General features: G+C 45.9%; 1 protein-coding gene across 2 annotated transcripts in view; it reads left to right on the top strand.

The window, feature by feature from the left end:
- Il2ra (interleukin 2 receptor subunit alpha) overlaps window positions 1-24,662 on the top strand; it is a 48,674-nt gene that overhangs the window by 19,184 nt on the left and 4,828 nt on the right. The window contains exons 2-7 of one of the 2 annotated variants that reach the window (NM_013163.2): window positions 12,685-12,861; window positions 15,260-15,370; window positions 18,298-18,513; window positions 20,202-20,273; window positions 20,968-21,039; window positions 22,744-22,810. In NM_013163.2, the coding sequence (NP_037295.1) occupies window positions 12,685-12,861; window positions 15,260-15,370; window positions 18,298-18,513; window positions 20,202-20,273; window positions 20,968-21,039; window positions 22,744-22,810 (715 nt within the window). The other variant, XM_039095399.2, reaches the window with a different exon arrangement.

Genomic DNA, 24,662 nt, shown 5'->3' with positions numbered 1-24,662 from the left:
AAGCAGGGTTTTGGGGGAACATAATTAGCATTCACAATAGGAGCAGCTACAATTGGTACTCAAGATACTGAAGGCGCCTAGAGGCCAGCATGGGCTTTCATATGCTGATGGACACCACATGTCCCTCCTAGCAGAAGTCAAGGCTATGACTCCTTTTGGCTGAAAGGAACTGGTTTCATATGTCCCTGAAGAATGCTGGCTTTTCTCTAACTGCCACTGAGACCTACCATCTTCCTTCTCCCTGTTGATGATATTTAAAGTAAGTCCTGTGGGAGGTGATTGCATGTGAGAGGTCATGGGAGTCGGGCCCTATTGGTAGCATTTGTGGCTTTACAAGAAGAGACAGCCACGCTCCATCTCCTCATGTGACACTCTTTACCTTGCTGTTACGTAACAAGAAACCGCTCACCAGATGTCTAGAGGAGACCACGGTATCTCTTAGGATCTAAGACTTAGTCTGTCCAATCACTAGATCTAGGCCAAATAAACTTTTGTACTTCATAAACTTACCTAGTCTGGGGCAATAAAAAAAAAGTAACATAAATGGATTCAAAGCTGTGATAACTTATTAATTAAAAAAAAATCTCTGAAAATGCCGTAATGTGACTAGCCGGTTCAAGCCCCCCATTTATGAACCGTAACCAGGAATTTTGAGCTGAAATAAACGCTTTCTCCCATAAGGTGTCTTTGTCAATGTCTTAGCGTTTCTACAGCGGTGGTAAAGACCATGACCAAAAGCAAGTTGGGGAGGAAAGAGTTTGTTTTGTCTTATTCTTCCAAGTCATCGTGAGAGAAGGCAAGGCAGGAACTCAAGAAAGAAACCTACAGGCAAAACTAAGGCAGAAGCCACGAGGACCAGTGCTCGCTCCATGTGCTACTTCCTTATCACTCCCAAGAATGCCTTACAAAGCTGTCTACAGGTCGTTGGGATGGAGGCATTTTCACAACTGAGGTTCTCTCTTCTCAGGTAACTCTAGCTTCTGTCAATTGGTAAAAACAAAACAAATAAAACAACACCCCCCCCAAAAAAAAACCCAACTAACCAAACAAACAAATAAAAACCCACAAGGACGGTTGGGACATTTTATCAGAGCAACAGGAAACAAAAATAAGAAATTTACCGTGTTTTAAGAGACACTGATGGTTCAAAAACTATTATGTATTTCAGTGAATGCACATTGGAGGGAGGGAATGAGTTCAAAGTTCTCTTACTGTTCTAAGAAAACTAATTCAAAAGAAACCCTGTTTCCTGGCCCTGTGACTTTACCTACCAGTTACTTCTAAAACAACAGCAGAACAAGATTGGGAAGTAATCTAAGCAGCCTTTAGGACTCATGGAGGATTTTGTTGATAATATGGCAAGGAGCTATTATTTCAAGGGATTCTTATCCTCCTATCCTTTCTAGCAAAAGAGCCTCCTTGTAGTCTACTGAACACAGCAGTGCCTTTGTGAGGATTAACCTCCTGGTCTACGTGAGGGGATTTAGAATCATCATGATAGCAAATCCCAATCGTATCTGAGGGATTTTCCAGATAAGGTTAGTAAGTATGAAGACCAAAAAAGTGTGGTGTCATTTCCAATGGCCGTAGTCCTGGTCCTCCTTAAGAGGAGAAAGCTAACTGGTCACTAGCATTCCTCACTCTCTGCTTCCTGATTGTGGATGTAACATGGTCAGCTTTCTAGCTCAGGAAGCTGCTGAGACCTCCCGCCATGATGAACTGCAGTCACTGAGCGAGATAAACCCTTCGTTCCTTTGGTTGCTTCTGTTGAGTATTCTGTTACAATAAAGAAGAAGATAGTATACTGTGTTTCACAGTTGCTAGGATAGCTTGTTTGTTGGAGCTGAATGGGATCCAGTTGAAGGTAACCTCAAAGCTGGCTTTGAGGCAGGGACCAGGATTCTTCCCAATAGGCACCAATATAAAAACCTCAGAAGGACAAGTCCGTGGGGAGAAAGGCGATGTCTTAAGGCATTTGGGATGCTGTTTTCATCATATTGCTGATTGACAGTTCAAGGAAGCTGCCACCTGCTATTTGATTGGCACCTGGATGCTTAAAATAAACCGAGAATGAAGTCAACCTTCCTTGCCAAGAACTTAGCATATTTAGGTGAAAGAGAGGAAAGAGAGGGCTTGTATCCGCAGTAAATCACAAAGTTGGGCTTCCCTTCAGGTTAGTTCTTTGTTTCCATGGTATTAGGGATGCCATTGGAAGGGTAGAGAGAGGTGGTACAGAGGGAAATGGTAGGGTGCTGTTGCCACAGAGGTGGGCAATTGCTGGGTTATATGAGACTCTTGAAAGTCAATGGAGAGGGAGTCAGAGTGTTGTGGCTCTTGAGAGCTGAGCTGATGTGAAGATCAGGAATATATGGAAATTGGCTCGGATGGTTAACAGTCACTAAGAGAAGCAGGTCAGAAGGGGAAACGGGGTGGTTTGTGTGTGTTTATTTCTAACTTTGGAGATTCATACTGTCCTCACCCTCTTTGTAACATCTCTCCTAACACACATGAGTTTTCTTATTTGAAGCAATTTCCTGAGGTAAAAGGGAAAAAAAATTTAAGGATAAACATAAAGGCAGCCATTAGACTCCTGGCTTTCAGTTCCCACCACCATGAGAGTGTGGCTTGGGTAGCCTGAGCTCCTGGGACCTCCGTCTCCAGCTGTGTGAAGCCGGGTGAGACTGTCTCCCTTGTGTGGCTGCACAGAGTACTGGAGGTAATATACACAAAGCGGAGCTTGGAAATTAGATCTGTTATTACATATTTAAAAAAAAAACCCAAGTGGGGGGGGGCTGGGTGCTCTGACTTCATAGATAATGATCTAAACTGAACCACAACATCAATAAACATCACCTGGTACCCAGATAGCTTAGACGGATGAGACATCTCCCTGCAAATGATGGCTGCCAGAAAGGGGGAAGGGCATCCCGTCTCCTGGAGGTTACATCTCTCTGACACAGAAGCAGGATCTCTGAACTTGGGGAGCTCAGGTCTTCCCTTAGGGTTTGCCACAATTCACAGACAGGGCACAGAAAGGACAGTTTCTTCCTTATGAGTCTCCCACGCTGAGCATTTGATCGTGTTAAATGATGTCCACCGTGTTCTGTGGCTTAGCTTTCACCCATAAAACACCGACTGTTAAAGCCAACCATTGATTTGGGCTGGAGAAATCTGTGACATTGGCTTTCTTATCGGATTTGATGCCGAAGGGGATGTTTCAGGCAAAAGCCAGATTGTTCATCAGGTGACTCACACTCTTGATACATTTGTGAGTCGACTACAAAGCTCAGTCAATGCCTGACCAGCAGAAATCATGCTTGGTGAGTGATTTCTAATCTCAGTCCTCACTCCCCATAGAAGGAGAAGCGAGAGGCACCAAGGAGAAGGCTTTCTCAGTGCTGGCTGCACTACAGACAAAACAATGTTTCCTTGAATCTCCCAGGTAGCAACGAATCCTATCTCAAACTCTGTTCACTTTCTCTTTGGGAGCCCTTCTGCTTTTCTGTACCTCTCGTGTCATTTACCTTGGGAACAAGGGTCCAATAAGTTCTCATCTTAGACATCATAGATAAACAATGCTACTGTCTCCCAGCCCACAGTGTTTCCCACTCGCCCACCTTTCCTCCGGAGTCAAAATACAAACCACCTTGAAGGCACACCCCAAAGTGCCAAGGCTCTGCTCAGTGTGCACTGGAGGGCAAGAGTAGTGCTCAGTCCCTACAGTTTAGCCACCCCTGTGTGGCTGTTTCTTCAGGTGGTTTGAATGTTCACCATTGTGAGCTCTCTTGTGGTCCTCCATTAGGGGCGCTGTCTGACTGATAAAAGAACCATTTGTCTTCCGAGTCCGCTCCAACTGTCAGTATTGCCGTTTAATTCAAGGGACACAGAAGTATGTCAAGGCGCAATTATTTCTAGTTTTATTCTCTTTCTAAAAAAAAAAAATCTGCTAAAAAAACAAAGGGGACGCTTTTCTGTTTGAGGAGTGGAGGCGAGGCAATAAAACCACGCAAAGAGGATGGCAGTTAGGGTAAGAAGTACTGAGCCAAGTCTGTGTTCCGTGATCTGGTTACTCTATGTAGATGTCTCTTCCTGGGAGCAGAGGGGGTTGGTGAGAAAAGCACAAATGACCTCATTCCACAGCAAGGAGCTACCCCTAAAAGTTCCGCAATCGTCTCAAACAGCGCCACCTGCTGGGGACGAAGTGTTCAAGCATAGACGCCTAAGGACCGACTTTCCACATTCAAACCTCAGCAAACGCCATTCTCTCTCTACCTGTTCTGTGCTGCCATCCGCAGGGAGGAGGCTTTGTGATCTGCACGACCACAGGATCAGCACGAGTACTTTATAGAGTATTAGCTGAAGGAGTCAAACGTTCCTAGAACGTCTTGTATTCCATTTGTTCAGGAAATTCCCGAAGACACTAGATCCCCAGATAATCACTGCATTATGGTCTTATTTCAGGGAGAGTGACGGGGGAAAGAGATTTGGAGAGAATGGGACTACCCCTCGTGGTGAATCTGACATAAGATGGGCAACATGTTCAACCCTGGAAGAGTTTGGCATAACTTCCCCAGTGTAGATCTCTGATCCGAACCCTTGTATTGGGTTGGTTAACAACTGCTGGCTGCTTCTTTGACCCTGTGCCTACATGAAAGGCAAAACCACATCCATATACCTCAGAGTCTAAGATAGGCTCTCCTGGGAATCCCGTATCCCAAGAATTAAAGCGGAAAAGGCCTGGGAGGTGAATTTGGGAAAAATGATTTTGTGGTGTTCAGGAGGTAAAAGTAGAGAGCGAAGACACCTGTCCCCTGGTGTTATTTTGGACAATAAATTAGGGTTCCTTTTTTGAGTTGTGTACATGAAATTCTCCTTTGTGACCTCTCTTGTAAAAAATTATTTTTTACTCCATTTTTGGCTGTTGTGATGATGTTTCTTTTATGACAACAGAGTGAGAAGAGATAAGAATAACCCAGATTTTCTCTTAAGGGATTAAAAAGAAAACGTCTCCAGGGTTGCATTTCCCACGGGCTCTTCTGCATCAGAGTCTTTGAATAAATTTTAGAACACATTTGGCAAGGCCTTTCAGGAGGAGAAAATTATAAGCAATTCAGAGGAAGGGTCTTTTAGAAATGGAAAATCTATGAGAGTACAAAGTTCTACCACTATCTCTATGTCCCCACATGACCTCCTTGGACATCCATGTCCCCACATGACCTCCTTGGACACTGGACTAGTGTCTGATGACTGTGGAAATTTCCATTCCCAGAAAAACACCACCACACACTGGAGAATGCCTAGGGGTGCAAAGTTATGCCAAAGATAACTTATCGGAACTTTTTCAAAGTTACGCACTTGGAAGATTTCTTGGCCTGTGGTTTGGTACCAGAGTCCAAATATGATTTAGATGAATCCTTGACGACTCGCAATTATTCTTAAAAGGCTTTATTTACTATGTTAGCTTACTTAACGTGTGTGTACCTGTGCCTGTGTGAGTGTACGCACACGCGTGTGTATAAGAGCACATGCCTGAGTGTTATTAAAGTCCACAATACATTTCAGTTCTCCCGCTTGCCAGTCCCTGCCTATTCCTTTGAGGCAGAGTCTCTCCCTGAACCCGAGGCTCATACTTTCTCAGCTAAGTCTGGAAGCTAGCATGTCCAAGCTGTCTTCCTGTCTGCACTGCCGCTCGGGGCTAGCGTTACGGGCATTTGCAGGAGTATCCTGCCTGCTGCGTAGGTGCTGGGATCCAAAAACTGGTCCTTGTGATGGTGGGGCATGATTAAGAACAACAGCTGAGCCATCTCTCCAGACCCCAAGCACGCAGGCTTTGTTTTAGTTTACTAAGTATTATGTGTGCGGTATGTAAGACAGACTGTTTATAGGGAAGCCGTATGACTCTGAAGCCACTTGATGAGTTTTGGCAACTGTGTGCACAAGCATTTGAATAACACCGAGCTCTTTTTGCTGTCTCCTTCAGGTTGATCCTGCCTACCACAAGAAACCACTGGTCTAATTTCTCTATGTTTTCTCCCTCTCCCTCTCCCTCTCCCTCTCCCTCTCCCTCTCCCTCTCCCTCTCCCTCTCCCTCTCCCTCTCCCTCTCCCTCTCCCTCTCCCTCTCCCTCTCCCTCTCCCTCTCCCTCTCCCTCTCCCTCTCCCTCTCCCCCCCCCTCCTCTCTAAAACTTTCCTCCCGCCCCATCCTTCCTTCTCATCCAATGACAGGCCTTGTTCTAGCATGGACCTGCCTTCACCTGCATAATGACATCATCCTACACCTTGGTTTTTGTTTTTCATTTTGCCCATCCTAATGGGCAATATTCATGGTGGTTTTCAATTTGTGTTCTATTTTTTTTTAAGTTATTTATTATTTGTGTGTGTGTGTGTGTGTGTGTGTGTGTGTGTGTGTGTATGAAGTGCATAAGCACACATGTGTGGAGGTCAGGAAACAACTTTCAGGAGTGGGTTTTCTCCTTCCTCTATGGGTTCTGCTGATTGGACCCAGGCCGTCAGGTTTGAGTGTCAAGTATATTAACCTGCCAAGTTCTCTCTCCACCCCCAGTATTTTCTTAACGGCTTGGTGAGCGCCACTTCAGTTGTGTGTTTTTGATAATCATGTTTTCTGTGGAAACGTGGCTATTCAAGTGTTTGTTCATCTGTGGAGTCATTTGCCTTTTGGTGCTGCTGTGGAGGTCTTTACGTATTCTGGGAAGAAATATTGTCATCTATACATAATAAGTGGTTTTCTCACAGTTTGCCATAGCCTCTCTATTTTCTTGTGGTCTTCGGATTAGCTGATGCTTTTGTGGGTTTTTTCTTTATAATAATTTTAATCTGGAGGAGGGGGTGGGAGGGGGTCAGACCCTCTGAAGCTAGGGTTACAGGTGTTTGTGAGCTGCTTGGTTCAGGTGGCTGGGAACAAAACACAGGTCCTCTGTGAAGGGCAGCACTGAGCCATCTTCCAGCTCTGTTTTTCTTTTATATTCAGTGGATGTTGGGTCCTAAGAAATCCTTTACCTATGCACAACTTCTAAAGCTGTCAGCCTTTATTTCCTTTTAGAAGCATTACAGCTTTAATCCTATGGTTACATGCAGTATGTGCGTGTGTGTGTGTGTGTGTGTGTGTGTGTGTGTGTTTGTGTATATATATTCTTAATATGAAAGAAAAATAAGTTCTATCCGTGGAAGGAAACTCTTTTCCATTTACACACTTATCCACGCGACTCAAGAGTATCTGTTGAGAACGATTTCCTCTTTTCGTGGAATTGCTTTGGCAAATTGGTGGCGGGGTGGCTAATTAAGTGTTCATGAGCTTCTAGGACTCATGTTCCATTGCTGTACATGTTTTTGTCTCAGTTGCTTGCTGTCTCCATGACTAGCTTTATTGATACTGTTGGTGACAGATGTTACGAGTCTCCGAGCATAGACTTTATTTTACAATCTTAGACACTTCCAAGGATGTTTGAAAACAACTTTCCAATTTTACTAAAATGTACATCGAACCGATGAATTGAAGGTAAACTGACATGTCTTTTTAAGACCCAATCCTCCAATGTATAAATATTGTGTGTTTCCCTATTTACTGCTCTTAAAAATTTTTTTCTCAGCAGAAATTCTTTTGCCATTTTCAAGTCCAGTCTTCTTGTAGGTGTGGCTGAACTTTTTCTTGAGTAGTTTATGGTTCTGCTGTGTAAATGCAACTAACTTTGTATCTTGTTTAATTAACTTAGTATAAACATATGACAAGTGATTTGAGACGGTCTCACTGACTTACATACGCCATTATGTGGAATTCTTGGTACTTTCATGGAAAGTGGCATTTTAGCTGTGTAAAATGCCCCTTTCCACGAAACTACTTTCTGATGGTTACATAACTATATCAGCTTTCCTGTGCTTATCTCTGCGTATCTTTTTTCTGTACTTTCACTCAATTTATTTTGGTTTTCATATTTAAGCATTTTCTTCACTTAAACAGCACTCAGTTGAACCCTGCTGCTTGTTGTAGTCTGAAAGCTTCTGTGTTAGAAAAATTTGTTCGTTTATGTTTAATGTAATCACTGGTAATAGTTTGACCTTGACATCTGCCTTCTTGCTTTTTTCTAGATGCCCCATTTGTATTTTTCTATCTTTGTGCTTCTCCATTTTGGTTTAACCAGATATATATTTAATACATATTGGAATGTTCTGTTTAATTTATTCTGTTACATTTTTATTCCTGTACTATTTCATTATTAAATGCCTTCTCTGTAATATTTACTAACATTCTTAATTTCCTATGTTCTATTTAGTTAGCACTGTACCATTTCAGACATGCTAGAAGAATTTAAAAAGCTAAAGGCTGATCAACCTCTCAACTTTCTTGCCAAAGTTGTCACGTGTTTGACATGTACATAGGTGTTAAGATCTGTCCTGTATGGACTAGCAAGATGGCTCAGTGGTTAAGAAATGCATTCTGCTCTTCCTGAAGATCTGACTTTAGTTCCAGGCACCCACATTGTGCAGCTCACAATCACCTCTGTCTCTGGAGATCTGACGCCCTCTTCTGGTCTCTAGGAGAACTGCACACATGTGCTCACCCCCTCCCCCAACACGCACAATTAAATTAAAATAAACAAAAGACTTACCACACCATGTAATTGTTTTATTTTGGAAATTCTTTCAAGGAAAAAAACTGGGATTTTCTCATGAATATATGCTTACTCATACCCCGCATTGTTCCCAGTAGATTCCTACTTCTGACTAATATAATTTCCCTGAGGCTTGACATTTTGTCCTTAGCTTTATTCTCACTTTTAATATGCAATATAAGTGTGCTGGTGGGATTTTTATAAACTTTCTCTTTACCTGAAAATGTGCTAACCCCACCTTCATTTTTGAAAGGATTCATATCTAATCAGGATTGACCTGACAGCCTGTCTGTGTGTCTGTTTGGAGGCTGGCTTTGTTCCAGTGTTTTCTGGCTCCCTTTGTTTCTGTGGTGAAGTCAGTTGTCATCCAACACTTTCCCCGCTAGTGTGTGTAACTGTTTCCTCTGGCTGCTCTAAGACATTTTCTTTAGTTTTTTGGCATATTGGCAATGGATGCCTGACACTTTGCTTTTTTAAAATCTATTCTGTCTGGTGTGGTGAACTTCTTCGATCTGTAAGTTAACGTCTGTCTTCCAAGGTCAGGAGTAGGCTGGCAAGACAGGTAAGTGTGTAAAGGTGCGTTCTATGAGGTGACCCTCCCATGAATCATCCTTCCCAAACAGTTCCACCAAACGGGACCAAGCATTCAAATATTATGAGGGCCGTTTTCATTCAAACTACACAGAGGCCTAGAAGAGAGGGAGGGGGGTTGGAGGGAAGGGGAGGGAAGGAGGAGGAAGGGGCAGGAGAGAGAGAGAGAGAGAGAGAGAGAGAGAGAGAGAGAGAGAGAGAATGAGAGAGAATGAGAGAGAGAGAGAGAGAATGAGAGAGAGAGAGAATGAGAGAGAGAGAGAATGAGAGAGAGAGAGAGAGAGAGAGAGAGAGAGAGAGAGAGAGAGAGAAAAGAGAAGAGGGAGAAGGAGAAGGGGACTGGGTGAAGGGGAGGGGATGATAGAGAGGACATACTTCTTTGCCTTCTGCTTCCTGTCCCGGCTACATCCCAGCTGACTGTTGTGTGCCTGCCCACACTGAAGGTGGGTTTTTTCCCTATTATTTTGATGACCTGTAGTCAGTCTTCTCAGGCAATGTGCTTACAGATACACCCAGAAGTGTGTTTCGATTTCTCTAGGCAACTGTCCAGCCAACCGTCATGATACAGGACAGTCCCGTGTATAAACAGGTGCTGGTGTCGGCCTCAGTGTGCCGTCCCAGATGGAGCAGGTGGGATGGCAGTTTGATGACTAGCACCTTTACACACTCAGCCCTCACGCCATAATGCACCCCTGCTTTCCCGCCGCCATTCCCATTCCTTGCCATCTCTTAACTCTGGCTGTGGTATTTCCCTAGTCACCCGATGTCTTGAAGAGCAAGAACTTGTTGCAATGGAAGGGTTTTCACTTAGATCAGGGTTGCTTTCCCCTTCAAGAGTGGGGCGTAGAGAGCTGGCTGTGGTGGTGTGCACCTGTAATCCCAGCAATTGGGATTGGAAGCAGGATGGTAGGAGTTCAAGGTCATCCTCAGCTACATGACAAGCTTGAGTTCAGTTTGGGCTACACAGGAAAACCTCCTCTTAAATAGATTACATGGAGTGGGGGGTGTGGGGGGTAGAGAGATGACTCAGCAGTTAAGAGCACCAACTGCTCTTCCAGAGGTCCTGAGTTCAATTCCCAGCAACCACATGGTGGCTCACAACCATCTGTAATGGGATCTGGTTGTTGCAGTAACCTCTCCAACCCGAACATGCCCGTACACAGAAAACACAATTCAATTAATATGAATACAAGCTCACTCCTAGATTGGGCAGATCTTGAAGAAATAAAGTTTCAAAGTTTCATAGCTATGAGAAACAAAGTTATAAAAACGAGGTTTTGAGAAATACATTTGGTGGTCAGGATGCCTATGACAAACTTGTGACCTTTCTGAGAGATACGTCTGACATCATGATGCCCAGTGATATGATAAAACTTTGGTGATCAAGATTCTGACTAAGCTAATTAAGACAAAACAAAAAACAACTGTTTTCGGAAAGACCCCCTACCCCTCCCTGTGGTAAATTCCAAGAACAACTGCAAGATGTCATCCTGACCCTGCCTGACCACTCAGTTCACCCCCCTCTAAGGGACGTGCCAACTTAGCCCTTTCCCAGTGATTCTCCAAGGCCAGGTGTAGGGATGGACAAGGAAAGTAACCAACTGAGCCAAGAACGGCCCCTTGAGCAGGCCAGCCAATACCTGACCAGATCCTTTGTCCTGTGTACCACCAATGAGAATAGGCCAGCTAACCCTGTTGCTGAACTCTGCCCTTTGTAATGAACAAAAGTTGTGTGCTTTTTGGGTTCGGGGTTGCCTCTCCCTGCATGGATGAGCAACCCCACGTACATGGATTAAAAACCTTACACCCTCATGCTATTGCAGCGGTCACTTTGTCAATCTGTGCTCTGTGGGTTGTGCTCCTGAGGGGAGGCCACTATGGGGACTTACAACAATCTACCACTGCGCTATTCTGTTCCCCAGCTGTGAAATCCCTCATAACTTGCGGTTTCTCCATGCCACGTGCTTCAGCTCCCTCTTCCTCCTTCTCCTCTGACCTGCGCCCCCCCCATTCTCTCCCCCTCTCCTCCAACTTCCCTTCCCCTGACCAATCACCAGCTCTCGCCTTTATTTTACAAATTAAATGGTGATGAAGTCACCTGAGTCCTGAGTATGTGATTAGGCAGCTGTCCTTGGGGCAGCAGAATTAGCATCAAAATACAGATAACTCCAGGGTAAACTGAAACATCTGGTGCCCTCTTCTGGTGTGTCTGACAGGTCAGTGTACTCACATAAATAAATAAATAAATAAATAAATAAATAAATAAATAAATAAATAAATAAATATCTTTATTTTAAAAGATTACAGGGGACCCTCTAGTTCTGGTGATCATCCTAGGACACCTGATCTGTCTCAGAAGTTTTGACCTGCCTTGGCCCACCCACCCTCTCTCCTGTGTATGCTAGATATGGAATATCTTCGGAATAAAATTCTACTTATTTGTACTCTACTTCTACGGTTTGTAGAGGAAAGTGGGTGAACGCTGCTATACCATCTCTGACACAGCTGTTTATCTTTTCCTATATTAATTATGTGATGGGTTCATTATTGGCATTCCCCTAGATGCGCGGATAACGTAGTTCGGTCATATTCGCACACACCCAGCACCCTCTGGGCTCCCACTCCTACCGATGCCCTGCCTCTTCCCAACTAGCTGTTCTTATGTGTTCGTGTCTTTGTAGCAAACCAATGAGTTTATAGAGCCACTTGCAGGAACAGGGGTGCAGGGTTATTTACAGGTATATAAGCAACGCACCAGTGGCTACACAGACTGATTTTCCTGAGGAAACTGTCTCTCCCTCTCTCAGCAACCATCACTTGCCTATATACTCAGTAAAGGGACCTCATGATATCCTCCTGCCCAGCAACAGTTAACTGTAAGTCATCATCAGGTAGGGGTGGAACGCCATGAGCCCTTCCTCTCTGCATGATAAGATGCTGACAGGCACAATATTGCTTCTAGGAGTTCAAGAGTGTGGCATCCAAGTCGTTCTCAGCAAACAGCGCCATAACCAAAAGCAACTTGGGAGGAGTTTATTTAGCTTACACCTCTACTTCATTGCTGAAAGAAGTCAGGGCAGGGTCCTGGAGGCAGAGGTTGATCCATAGGCCATGGAGGAGTGCTGCTTACTGGCTTGCTAAGCCTGCTTTCTTATAGCACCCAGACCACCAGCCCAGGGTGGCACCACCCACAGTGGGGTGGGCCCTATCCTATCAACCACCAATTAAGAAAACACACTACTGGCCTCCAGGTTATGGAGGCATTTTCTCACTTGGGGTTTCCTTGTCTCAAATAACTATCTTGTATCCAGTTGACCTAAAACCCAGCCAGGACAGGAACTGCAGTGTGAGCCTCCGAGGAGGTGGAGTACGTACCAATCCTGTAAATCGGAAGAAAAGGGAATGCATGAGCAAACTACTGCAAAATCAAACTCATGTCTCACCAGCGTTCTTCTTGCCTTTGCAGAGCTGTGTCTGTATGACCCACCGGAGGTCCCCAATGCCACGTTCAAAGCCCTCTCCTACAAGAACGGCACCATCCTAAACTGTGAATGCAAGAGAGGTTTCCGAAGACTGAATGAGCTGGTCTATATGGCTTGTCTAGGAAACTCCTGGAGCAACAACTGTCAGTGCACAAGCAACTGTGAGTGTCCCCTTTGTAACCTGGATGGGAAAGGAACTAGGGATAAAAGGGGACAGACTCCAGCTCCCAAAAAATGGCGGACGACTCTATGAACAACAGATTTTAAAGGCTTCTGTAATATCCACTCGTCTAACGTTATTTGATGAAGTCTACTTGGTCTAGGAACTTAGGCTTGCTAAGTTCTTGACTAAGCCTGAGTCAATCTGATAGGTTCCGTGACTTTGCTGTTGACTTTTCCTCTTCCTTGATTCAGAACGCTCCGTCACACAGCCTGTTTCTGGACTCAGTTTCTTCTCCATTCTGGGGTGTGCATACACATTTTTTCATTGTATATTTCATTGTATATATTTCGTGTATAATTATTATACATAGTAGTGTATTACATAAGGATATTATCATACACTGTAGAATGAGCATATTTTTCCCCCATCTGAAGAAACCCCTGCTCTCTCCTCTATTCCCGCTCCCCTCCATTACTAACTTTTGGATTCCTTAGACAGTTTCCTTGTACTTTCAGGTCATATAGATACAATTACTTTTAGTTACCTGTAGAAAGTCTAGGAGCTACACATGGAAGAAAACATATTTCTCTTTCTGCAGCTGGCTTAATTTGCTTAATATTGTTACCTTTAGGTGTATTTATTTTCTTCTTTATGGCTGAAAAAAAATCTCATCCTAGCTGAGCTGAGGGTAGTGTTTTAAAACCCAGCACTCAGCAGCCAGAGGCAGGTGGATGTCTGTGAGTTTGAAGCCAGCCTGGTTTATAGAGTGAGCTCCAGGCCAATCAGGATCAAATAGTGGGATCGTGACTCGTGTGTGTGTGTGTGTGTGTGTGTGCGCGCGCGCGCGCGCGCAAATACTAAAGAAAAAATCCATATATCCCACATTTGCTTTAATCATTCCTCCGTTGTTAGACACCTAGGTGGGTCCCATTACTGATCTGTTGTTCTAGTCACCTTTATTTTTTAACCATGAAGATGGAGTGAGCCAACCATGGCTGGAGGGCAGAGTTTGAAGATGACTGCTCTGTCGAAGTGCCTGGTTTACTCATTTCCCCAACATCTCCCTTTATTACAAAGCTGAATCTCTGTTGTCCCCTCACCGAGTTGCTCACCTGTCACCTCTCTGCCAGCTCTTCACAGGTGCAGGAGTTTTCTGACCATTGCCTTAAGAGCTCATTTCTCTGACTGGAATTGCTTTGAACCATTAAAGGGGGTGAGGGAGTTAAATAAACGTTGTGGAGATAGATTACTCCCGCCTGCCGTATGTGACACTGGCAGCCTTGGTGACAAGGAACGAAGCCACTTGAGTTTGATCCACATGTACATAGGATTTTCCAGAAGAATCTTGCATTTCTTTTAGGAATATGGTGTGCCCAAAGCCAATATGCGTATGAGTATGGAGAGGTTAATGCTAAGCTAAGTGTGCTGGCCCCATCCAAGCTGCCCTACTGAGCCCTGCCTGGCTGGGGTGCCTGAGCAGAGCTGACATGCTGCTCAGGGGAGGCAGAAGGAAAGGCAGAATGGGGGTCCACAGTCCGTGTTTTCCCGGAAGGGGAAAAGGCTGGAGTTTGGCGTGAATGCTGTTTCTCAGCCTCCTGTGTATACCTGGGCGCCACAAGTGAATTGCTGAACTGCTGTGAGTTAGGAACGGGGTCCGCGGGGGTCCCCCAGTCCACACTTCTCCTTAGGGTGACCACACGCCAGGCAGGAGGGGAAGGCAGAGCCCAAGACAGGCAGAACCTGGTTTGATTCAGAGTGCCAAGAGTAGGGAGGGGCTGGAAGAGAGGCCTTTTTTCGGGAGATTTGGGTGCTGCTCTTTAAGTCCAGGGAGATGATCCTTGCTTGTTCAAACTGGTTTATTTGATGGTAGATGTGACTTCGTATACTTTATTCAGGGTGAGCCAGTGGGGCTTCCTCCTTTTGCGGAAGGGATACCCAGGAAGGGAAGTTCATTGGCTCATGGCTCAGGGATGCCTAGAAACCTCATGAGCAAGGAGAACTGCAGGTGTTTATGCCGTGTGACCCACGGTCCTCAGTGGAGTGTCACGGTTACGTATTCCAGAGCAGGTAGAGGCAGGCAGGGAATGGCTCCACTCCTGCCGCTCTCAGTTCTGAGATCCCTGGGGTTTGAGCTCACTCGAGCTTACCATTTCTCGTGCCTGTCTGGTAGCAAGGTCCCAGGTGCCCTACGTGAGGGAGGTCTCGTTTGTTTATCTTTGCACACTCAACACAGACAGTGCCCAGGCACCAGAGAGATGTCCCAGGGTGAATGACTGCATAGGCAGACAATCCCTGGGCACCACAGAGATGTCCCAGGGTGAATGACTGCGTAGATAGCCTTTTCTATTCTGAGCGTTTGGGAAATTTTCTTGCCTCGTTTCTCTCATATGCTCTAGCCCATGACAACTCAAGAGAGCAAGTTACACCTCAACCTGAAGGACAGAAAGAGCAACAGACCACGGACACGCAGAAATCAACACAGTCTGTGTACCAGGAGAACCTTGCAGGTAAGACATGCATCTCCACAACCATCCTCTCTCTCCGGCTCCTGACCTTTGGTTACACAGAAAGGATGAGCCCAAGGAGGGAGATTAGTCCTGTTCTAGACAGGCAATTACAATTCGCTCTCTTCGTCTCAGAACTCCATGCAGATGATGACATTGCCTAAGATTGGCAGACTCACTGCTTAGCAATTCAAGCCACACTTTCTGATAGTAACACAGGCTACGGTTTGGGAGCATAAGAATTCAGCTCCTGGGGTTGGGGATTTAGCTCAGTGGTAGAGCGCTTGCCTAGCAAACGAAAGGCCCTGGGTTCGGTCCCCAGCTCCAGAAAAAAAGAAAAGAAAAAAAAAGAAAAAAGAAAAAAAAAAGAAAGAGGAAAAAAAATAATTCAGCTCCTACAGATTCAATTCAAAAGCATGTGCTGGGAATATCTGCGATCTAGGCGCCACCCATGGAACAAAGTGTTTGAATAGACAAAGGTCCCTGCCCTTACGAATCCCCCCAATTTTCTCTTAAGCACAAACCAATGATCTTCAAGCAAAACAATTGATAAATAGTTTGCCTTTTACAGAACACAGCTGTAAAATGAAAACCCCAGACACTCGCTCACTACGTAGTGAGGTGTGAATGGAGTAGGCTCTGTGTCTGCCCCACACTCTCCCAGACGAAATGGTAATACTTAAATTAAACCGTGATGTCAGAGGGAGAGAGAGAGAGAGAGAGAGAGAGATCGCTAGTGTTAGGCCTGAGATTTGCAGGGACCAGTGAGCCATTAGAAGACCCCATAGTCTTATAATAAAGTTATAACCTTACAAAGAACTTTATTACATCGTGTATAATCCCATTAGAATGCCCCCTCCCCTGGCTGAGTGAGTCAGGGAGCAAGAAGTTCTTGGTTACCAAGGAAACAAAGACACAGAGCCATGGAATGATTTAGCTGAAGTCACAACACAGAGTGGAAGCAAGACCTCCAGTCCCTTTCTTCTGAGAGTTTATTTTTAGCTGTTTAAAATCACTCACAGTGTCCAATATTGTGAAGCGTTATTGCAATGCGATGTTTTCAGCCCCTTTCCTCTCAAAGCTCTGTCCTGGAATCATGTTCTCTGGTACATTTAATGTTTTCTCTGCTCTCCTGATAATTGGTGCCCACCTCTGCAGTTACTGAAAGGTCTCCGTTCGTGGGGTGTCAATATTTGTCCTTACTCAAGAGACAATCAGATGAACTGGGCATACTTGTACATGTCTGTCTCTAGCATTTGGGGAGCAGAAGCAGGAGAATGATAAGTTCAAAGCCATCCTGATCTGTATGATACCCTCCTTGCCCCCCAAATAACGATAGAGAGAGACAGAGAGAGACAGAAAGGAGGGGGAGGGGGAGGGAAGGAATGGGAAGGGGGAAGGGGGGAGGGGGAGGGGAAAGGGGGAGGGAGAGGGATGGGGAAGGGAAAGGGAGGGGGAGGGGGAGAGGACAAGCAGTTTCTAGCTGAAGGATGTTTCATAAATTGCCATAGTTTTGGGTTTACACCTTAAAGGAAAAAAAAATCAAATTTAAACAGGTTCTATCAACTATAATGTTTCTTGATCTAAAAATTTGTTCTGAGACTAAAACTCAGTCCCAATGCTGTTACACAAAGTGTAATGTAACAGAAAATGGCTCAGATCAGCGACACCCAGCTCCCTGTGGGGGCAGAGAGCTTGTATGTGGTTCTTTGGGGGATTGTTTCAGGTCCTCAGGTGTTTTGAAAACCTGGGAGGCTCTAAACTTGTGTGTAATTTATGATCCAGAGTTCGACAGCATGTATAGTTCTGTCTGATTAGATGGAGGGCCATTGGTTGGGAATTCCAAGATTAATTCAGAACAGGCCATGATCTCTGGGGGCCAACGTTCAGCCAAGCCTGGGTTCACTCCAGTGAGTGTGAAGTTGCTGGGTATAGGAGCTTGACAGGGTCCATGTGGGTCATGCTTCAGCTGTGGTTAAATCAAAGGTCACAATGCATTTCTCTGAGATTCTCTCAGTGTTCCCTCCTCCAGACATTAGCTTTATCCTTGGCCAGCTTCCCCAAGTCCCAGGCTGACCACTAACTGCCACTCAGAAGTGTTCCACCTCAGGCATCCAGTGGCTTACAGAGACGTCTGTCCATCTGCTCCATCCTGCTGCTGACTCTCGGCGAAGAGCCTCGCTCATTCGCTTTTCAAAAAACCCCCAGGGTCTTTGCAGCACGGGTCAAATGAAAAGCACATCACCCCGTGCTCTGGGCAAGCATACCCTCTTCACCTGCCGGTCCACCATCTATGTCTTTCTCAGCTGATCAACTTCCAACCTTGCAGGAGTGACCACCATGTGACTTTTCCTGGGGAGACCTGAACAGACAATGATAGAGCTCTACCCTCAAACTAAAGAAACGATTCCACCCAAGTGTCATGTAATGAGCCAATGGGCTCACCCTTGGGAGCATGGGTAACTCCAATACAGCTGCATCGTCAGAAACCCCACCCCAGCATGGATGAGAACCCTTGACAGTTGCAATGCTGGAGCTCCCTGCAGGGCTGGCACAGGGCCCCCCTGATAGTTTGAGTCTCCTTTCCCTCAGATATCGTAACTGCTTATGTAATAATAAGGGAAGAGGGGCGATGAGTTGCCAGAACATGCTGACGTCTGTGGGGTTTGTTTATTTCTCTTACTCTCAAGGAGCCCTCCTCCAAGAGGCGATATTCCAACTCAGAGGAAATAGCTGCACGACTCCGCGTTCCATGCCTTCCTACAATGCCTGCGTTTCTGACAGCTGGAGTCTGTCAGCTCTTGTAGGTTCGGGGAAAGAGTGAAACCAATAAAGAAGCACCGAGGTCCAGTTTTAGCCACCAGAGTTGCTAACCTAGAGGCACTCGCTGTGCTTTCCCAAACTCGCCCTCAGCATTCTTTTCCTTTCAGGTCACTGCAGGGAGCCCCCTCCTTGGAGACATGAAGACACCAAGAGAATCTACCACTTCGTGGAAGGACAGATAGTTCTCTACACGTGTATTCAAGGATACAAGGCTCTACAGAGAGGTCCTGCTATCAGCATCTGCAAGACAGTGTGTGGGGAGATAAGGTGGACGCATCCCCAGCTCACGTGTGTAGATGAAAAAGAACACCATCAATTTCTGGGTAAGTTGGTCCTTTCTTGTGTCTATCCATCCTTTTCTTGTCTGGACCAAGGTGAGACTCCATGATGCCACGGGGCCTTGGGAAAAAGCCACTTGACACTCTAGGTCTCACCTTTTAAAACACAGTTCACATGAAATGCTGAGGTCCCCTTAACTCTCTACATAGAGATGGGTAGGGGAATGAGGATCTCTCCAGTGCTCTGAATCATACAGGATGCTGTCTCTTGGTAACAGTGCTATCCTGCGTCTATCTGAGCCCGAGCTCCCACAACTTCTGCCCAATGGCCAAGATATCCCATAGTTCACCAGGGAAAGTTCAGCGTCACGCCCACATGTCTCTTCTTTGTACTTATTTGTCATTCGTACTGTGTTCCACTGTCATTACAGTCCCTTGTAAAGGTCTCCCCTGACCTTTGGTAAAAAGTATGTGGGAAGTAGTTTGCTTCAGCCTGTGTTTTCCCATACCCAGTCCTGATCACATACAACCTGCCTGTGTTGAGGTCTTCAACCATTTTTGTTTGAAATCTTACTCCTTCAATAAGCTACCCATATACAAAAGCTACCCATATTCTCTCCTATGAATTTTCCTAGTTTCTTTGCTTACTGCCATCTGTCATATTTCAGGACTCCCTCCATGGTTCTCTCAGGATGCGCATTGCTTCTCAGAATTTGCCTCCAGTGAGCCACCCCCATGGCCAGGGCATGCCAATAATCTTCCTTGAAAGACACGGAATGGCAAGACCCTGGGTGTCTGACTTAGGGTCACTATTGCTGTGAGGAAACGCCATAATCAAAAGCAACTTGGGGAGGAAAGGGTTTATTTGGCTTACATTTACACATTGTTATTTGTGATGGAAGGAAGTCAGGAAACAGGACAGGAGCCTGGAGGCAGGAATCGATACCTGGGCCATGGGGGGGGGGGTGCTGCTTATTGGCTTGCTCCTCATGATTTGCTCACCCTGCTTTCTTACAGAACCCAGGACCAGCAGCCCAAGGATGGCCCCACCCACAGTGGGCTGAGCCCTCCCACAGCAATCACTTATTAAGAAAATGCCCCACACGCTTGCCTACAGCTCAGTGTTATGATAGCATTTTCTCAACTCAAGTTCCCTCTTCTTCAATGACTCTAGCCTATGTCACGTTGATGTAAAAACTAGCCAGCACACTGGGTCACGGATCACAAAAGAAACTGTCAAAATTCCATTTGTCTCCATTTGGTGGTGGTGGTTGCGCTCTCTTCCTTTCTCCCTTTCTCCCTTTCTCCCTTTCTCTGTCTCTGTCTCTCTCTGTCTCTGTCTCTCTCTCTTTCTCTCTCTCTCTCTCTCTCTCTCTCTCTCTCTGTGTGTGTGTGTGTGTGTGTGTGTGTGTGTGTGTGTGTTATTCTGACACATTTCCAAGTCAAGGGTGGAATTCGGGGCTGAGTACAAAGCCTAAAGAGAAAGACTTGTCCACAGTTCCATAGACAGTCACTATCCAGCTTAGAATTCCCATTTACGTGCTTTTCTATGGCTCCTTAACTGCTTTTAGTATCCCTGATATGGAACTGTATCCCAGAGACATGCCCCAAAAAGGTGCCATGCCTTAACAGGTATAACTAGAGCCAGGAGCCCCAGAGGGTGGGTGGAGGAAGGCATTAGAATTCCCCATCACCATCTTTGGCTCCAAATAATTGCTTTCTTTCTTCTGCAGCTAGTGAAGAATCTCAAGGAAGCAGAAATTCTTTCCCAGAGAGTGAGGCTTCCTGTCCCACCCCCAACACAGGTATGGAGCAAACTTCCCCAAACAGATATTTGGCCATCAGGCAACGGCAGACAGTGGCTATGCAAGCCTCTAAGGCGATGAATGCGAAGAGGAGGGGAAGACAACCCTCGTCTCTTCCTTCTTCTCCAAAGCCAGAATTTGACCATAGCAATCAGCCCCAGTCAGTCAGGGAAGATGGCTTAGTTGGTAAGGTGCTTGTCGTGCAACGCTTGAGGACCTGAGATTGATCTCTGAAAAACCATACTCAGTTTTTTAAAAAAGCTACGTAAGGCAGTTATCACCTATACTCCTAGCACTGGGGAGGCAGAGATGTGATGATCTCCAAAGCTTGCTGGCCATCAGCTAGTGTAGCTGAGCCAATGAGCTCCAGGTTCTGTAAGAGATGTCAAAAAATAAGGTAATCAATTAAGAAAGGCATCTGATGTTGACCTCTGACCTCCATAGACACATGTGCATGGGCACTTGCAGACACATGTGTACACACACACACACACACACACACACACACACACACACACGAACAATCTGAAGAAGGAGAAACCACAGGACAGAGGTTGAGGTCTCCAGACAGACTCTGCTCTCCTGGCCCCTCACATCCCTTCCCCCAACCTAGTGAGAAGCTCTTCCTCTCCCAGCCTCATGCAGTCCTACGCTTACCATAAACTAAGTGTCCCCTCATCTCTCTTTTCCACAGACTTCTCACAACTCACAGAAGCAACTACAACTATGGAGACATTCGTGTTCACAAAGGAGTATCAGGTAGCAGGTGGGTCAGATCGTTTTGTTCATGGACAAGTGGTGCTACATGCCAAGAGATGGTAGCTTGGCTGGTTGAAATGGCCCTTCTTTCACTGATGTTTCTAAGGGGAGAAGATGACTTTAATGGCTATTGTTGCTCACAATCCCATGGGTCAGCTGTAGTACGACGGGAGTCGCACCAGCTACCTTTTGCATTGCTGTGACCAAACATCTGATCAACAAACCGAAGGAAAGGAGGGTTTGTTCTGATTCACAGTTCTGGAATTCAGTCCAACACGACGGGGAACCCATGTCAGCAGGAGACTGAGCAGCTGGTCACAGAGCATCTGTGGTTAAGAAACAGAGAAGAGGGGCTGGAGAGATGGCTCAGTGGTTAAGAGCACTGGCTGCTCTTCCAGAGGTCCTGAGTTCAAATCCCAGCAACCACATGGTGGCTCACAACCATCTGTAAATGGGATCCAGTGCCCTTTTCTGGTGTGTCTGAAGACAGACAGCTACAGTGTACTCATATAAATAAGTAAATCTTTTTAAAAATCCAGTAAGGGCTGGAGAGCTGGCTCGGTGGTTAAGAGTACTGGATGCTCTCCCAAAGGACCTTAGTTTGATTCTCAGCACTTAAATAGTAGCTCACAGCCACCTGTAACTCCAGCTCCAGGGCGACCTAATGCCCCCTCCTTGCCTACAAAAGCACCAAGCACATGCATGATGCACAGCTACACATGTAGGTGAAATACCCATGCATGTAAAATAAAAATAAATCTTTTTTAAAAATCCATTAAAAAAAGAAAAGAAAAGAAACAGAGACAAGCTAGCCATCCTGGTGTCCGCCTCTAATCCCAGTACTTGGAAGGCAGAGGCCAGCCTGGTCTGCACAGTGAATTCCAGGACAGCCAGACTGGCACAGTGGGATCCTGATTTAATAAAAAATAAAAATAAAAAACAATTTTAAGAAGAGAAAGATAAAAGCTTGTGTTCAGTTCACTCTTCTTTTTAGGGAGCCCAGGGGATGGGGCCCCACTTTTAGAGCAGGCCTTCCTACCTCCATTTAACCTAATCTGGATACCCTCTCACGGACGTGCCCAGAGTTTTATCTCTGATGTGATTCTAGAACCTGCCAATCAGCATAAACCAAGAGCTAAACCTTAAATCGCCCTGAACCAGTTCCTCTCACATACATCTTCAAGAACAACCCACACCCCTCAACTTTAGTGAGGGACACAACAGGGACCAAAGGAGAGAAAAAATATTGTCCATAAGCACTTCAGTTATCCCTGGTAGGAGGGGCAAAAACAGGCCTCGGAGCTCCACCTTCCTGGACCGATGAATAAATGGCGGGTTCTGGAAGCTTCGAGAGTCGGCCTTTGGGAAGTGCGAGCACTTCCAGGGGATATCAGCGTGTTTAGGATCTTGTTTCAATGTTTCCTTCATGAGAGATGCAGTTAGCGAGGACTGTCCTCTGGGCCTTCCTCAGGTTGAGCTGTTCTGTCCGGAGGACAAACACCAGCCTCCTTTAAGGGGTGCCCAGGGAGAGGAGGAAAGAAAGATGAAGAAACTGAAACCATAGGCCTCTGCTGTTTGGGAGGTCCTTGGTCACCTAGAGAATTTTCTCACCTGAGCTATGGATCCAGCAGCCCCTCCCCTCCCCACACCTCCCCACCGCCTGCACCTCCTCAAAGCATAGCCCCAACCTGAACTCCCTCTCTCTTGACAGTGGCCAGCTGCATCTTCCTGCTCCTCAGCATCCTCCTCCTGAGTGGGTTCACCTGGCAACATAGATGGTAAGTCCAACCCTGGGAAGACCTAGAGCCCCGACGTCAGTCCCTGACGTGGCAGCGTGAACATTACTTAGAACTTGACCTTAGCCGACAGGAGGGAAGATGGCTTCCATGCAAGCATGAGACTTACGTTCAATCCCTAAAAGCTTTGTTTAAACAAACTAAATGTGATGGCGTTTACCTATAATTCTATAATTCCAGAGCGGTCAGGGGCAGGCAGAGGTGGATTCTGTTCTACTCTCAGGCCAGCCAGCCTAGCGAATCTGGTGAACGCCCAGTTCATTAGGAGACTCTAATGAGAACAGAATCCCAAGGAACAATGCTCTAGTTAGCCTCTAGCCTCCACATACATTTGCTCCACGGCACACGTACTCTTACTGAATATGCGTGCCCAGTACTGTGTGGGTTACATGAGCAAACATCAGCCCTGCTCTCAGAGATCTGTGCTGTTCAGAGATTAGGAAAACATAGACTATCCGAATGTGCAGATAGAAGAGTTTTAATCCTGTTTAGATATTTTCAACCTTGCAGCCCATCCACCAGGGTTTACCAATGATGCTGGAACAGACCATGCCACCCCACCCTCCCTCCAACTCTGCCACTTCTCTGCTAGAAATCAGCATGGGTAGAAGGGACGGAGAGGGGAGACAGGACCGTGGCTACACCAGTCTTGATGACATGGGTGGAGGTTGCTGGGCATCCACAAGGCTTTAAAAACAGTTCTTAGCATTTAGCATTAAATACAGAGAAAGGCCCCTGCTAGCAAGAGCAGGGGAGGCTCTGTATTCTGGCTGTGTCTGTGTGTCTGCCTGTCTTGGAGTGCCCTCGATTTTTAGGCCCTAAGTATCTTGGTCAGTGATATCTACCATGGCTCATATAATGTCTTCTTAAGGATAAACGCATTTTCAAGCCATGACTGAGTAGAGTTTTGTGTGAGATAGAAACTAGAAATCTAGGTGAGCACATGTACTTACACACACACACACGTGCACACGCACACATGCACACATGCACACACTCACACACGTGCACAAACATACACATGTGCACACACACACTCACACATGCATGTGCACATGCATACACATGCACCTGCACACATACACACACACATGTGCACACACGTGCGCGCGCACACACACATCCTCACACACACACGCACACACACACATGCATGTACACATGCATACACATGCACCTGCACACACGCATGCGTGCACACACACACACACACACACGAGCACACACTCACACATACAATGGGGGTTGCGGGAGGGCCGTGCACGGCAGTACATTGCTATCAGCACTCAAGAGCTGAAGGCAGGGAGATCATGAGTTTGAGTTTGAGAGCAGTCGGGCTGCATAGAAAATCGCATGCCGGCTTCAGCTACATAGTGAGACCTGTCTCAAAATTAAACGGATCCATAACGTGCCGAGGGATGTAGTTCAGTTGGTACAGTGAGTCCTGCTCACCAAGCCCAGGCTGGATCTCAGCACCATAAGACACCAGGTACAGCGGCATACACCTCTAATCCTAGTACTCAGGAGGCAGAAGCAGGGAAATCCAAAATTCAAGGTCATCCTGGGTTACATGAGCTCTCATACCAAAACAAACAAACAAACAAAAGGAAACAAAACAAAACAAAAGCTAAACACACTATTTAAAGACAAAAATAGAGTTAGGAATGTAAAACCATCTTGAGAAAAGCCAAATCCATCCTCGTTAGAGTCAACTGTGCGAGATGTTCTGTCTTCGTGTTGTTTCCTGTGGATATGATAAAAACGCCCCAACAGAAGCAACCTAAGAGGGAAGGGGTTCATGTGACTCCCGCATCCGGGATGCAGTCCGTTCTTG

The sequence above is a fragment of the Rattus norvegicus genome, chromosome 17 (assembly GCF_036323735.1).
Source record: "Rattus norvegicus strain BN/NHsdMcwi chromosome 17, GRCr8, whole genome shotgun sequence".
Classification (NCBI taxonomy): domain Eukaryota; kingdom Metazoa; phylum Chordata; class Mammalia; order Rodentia; family Muridae; genus Rattus; species Rattus norvegicus.
This window is presented reverse-complemented; position numbering and strand designations above follow the sequence as displayed.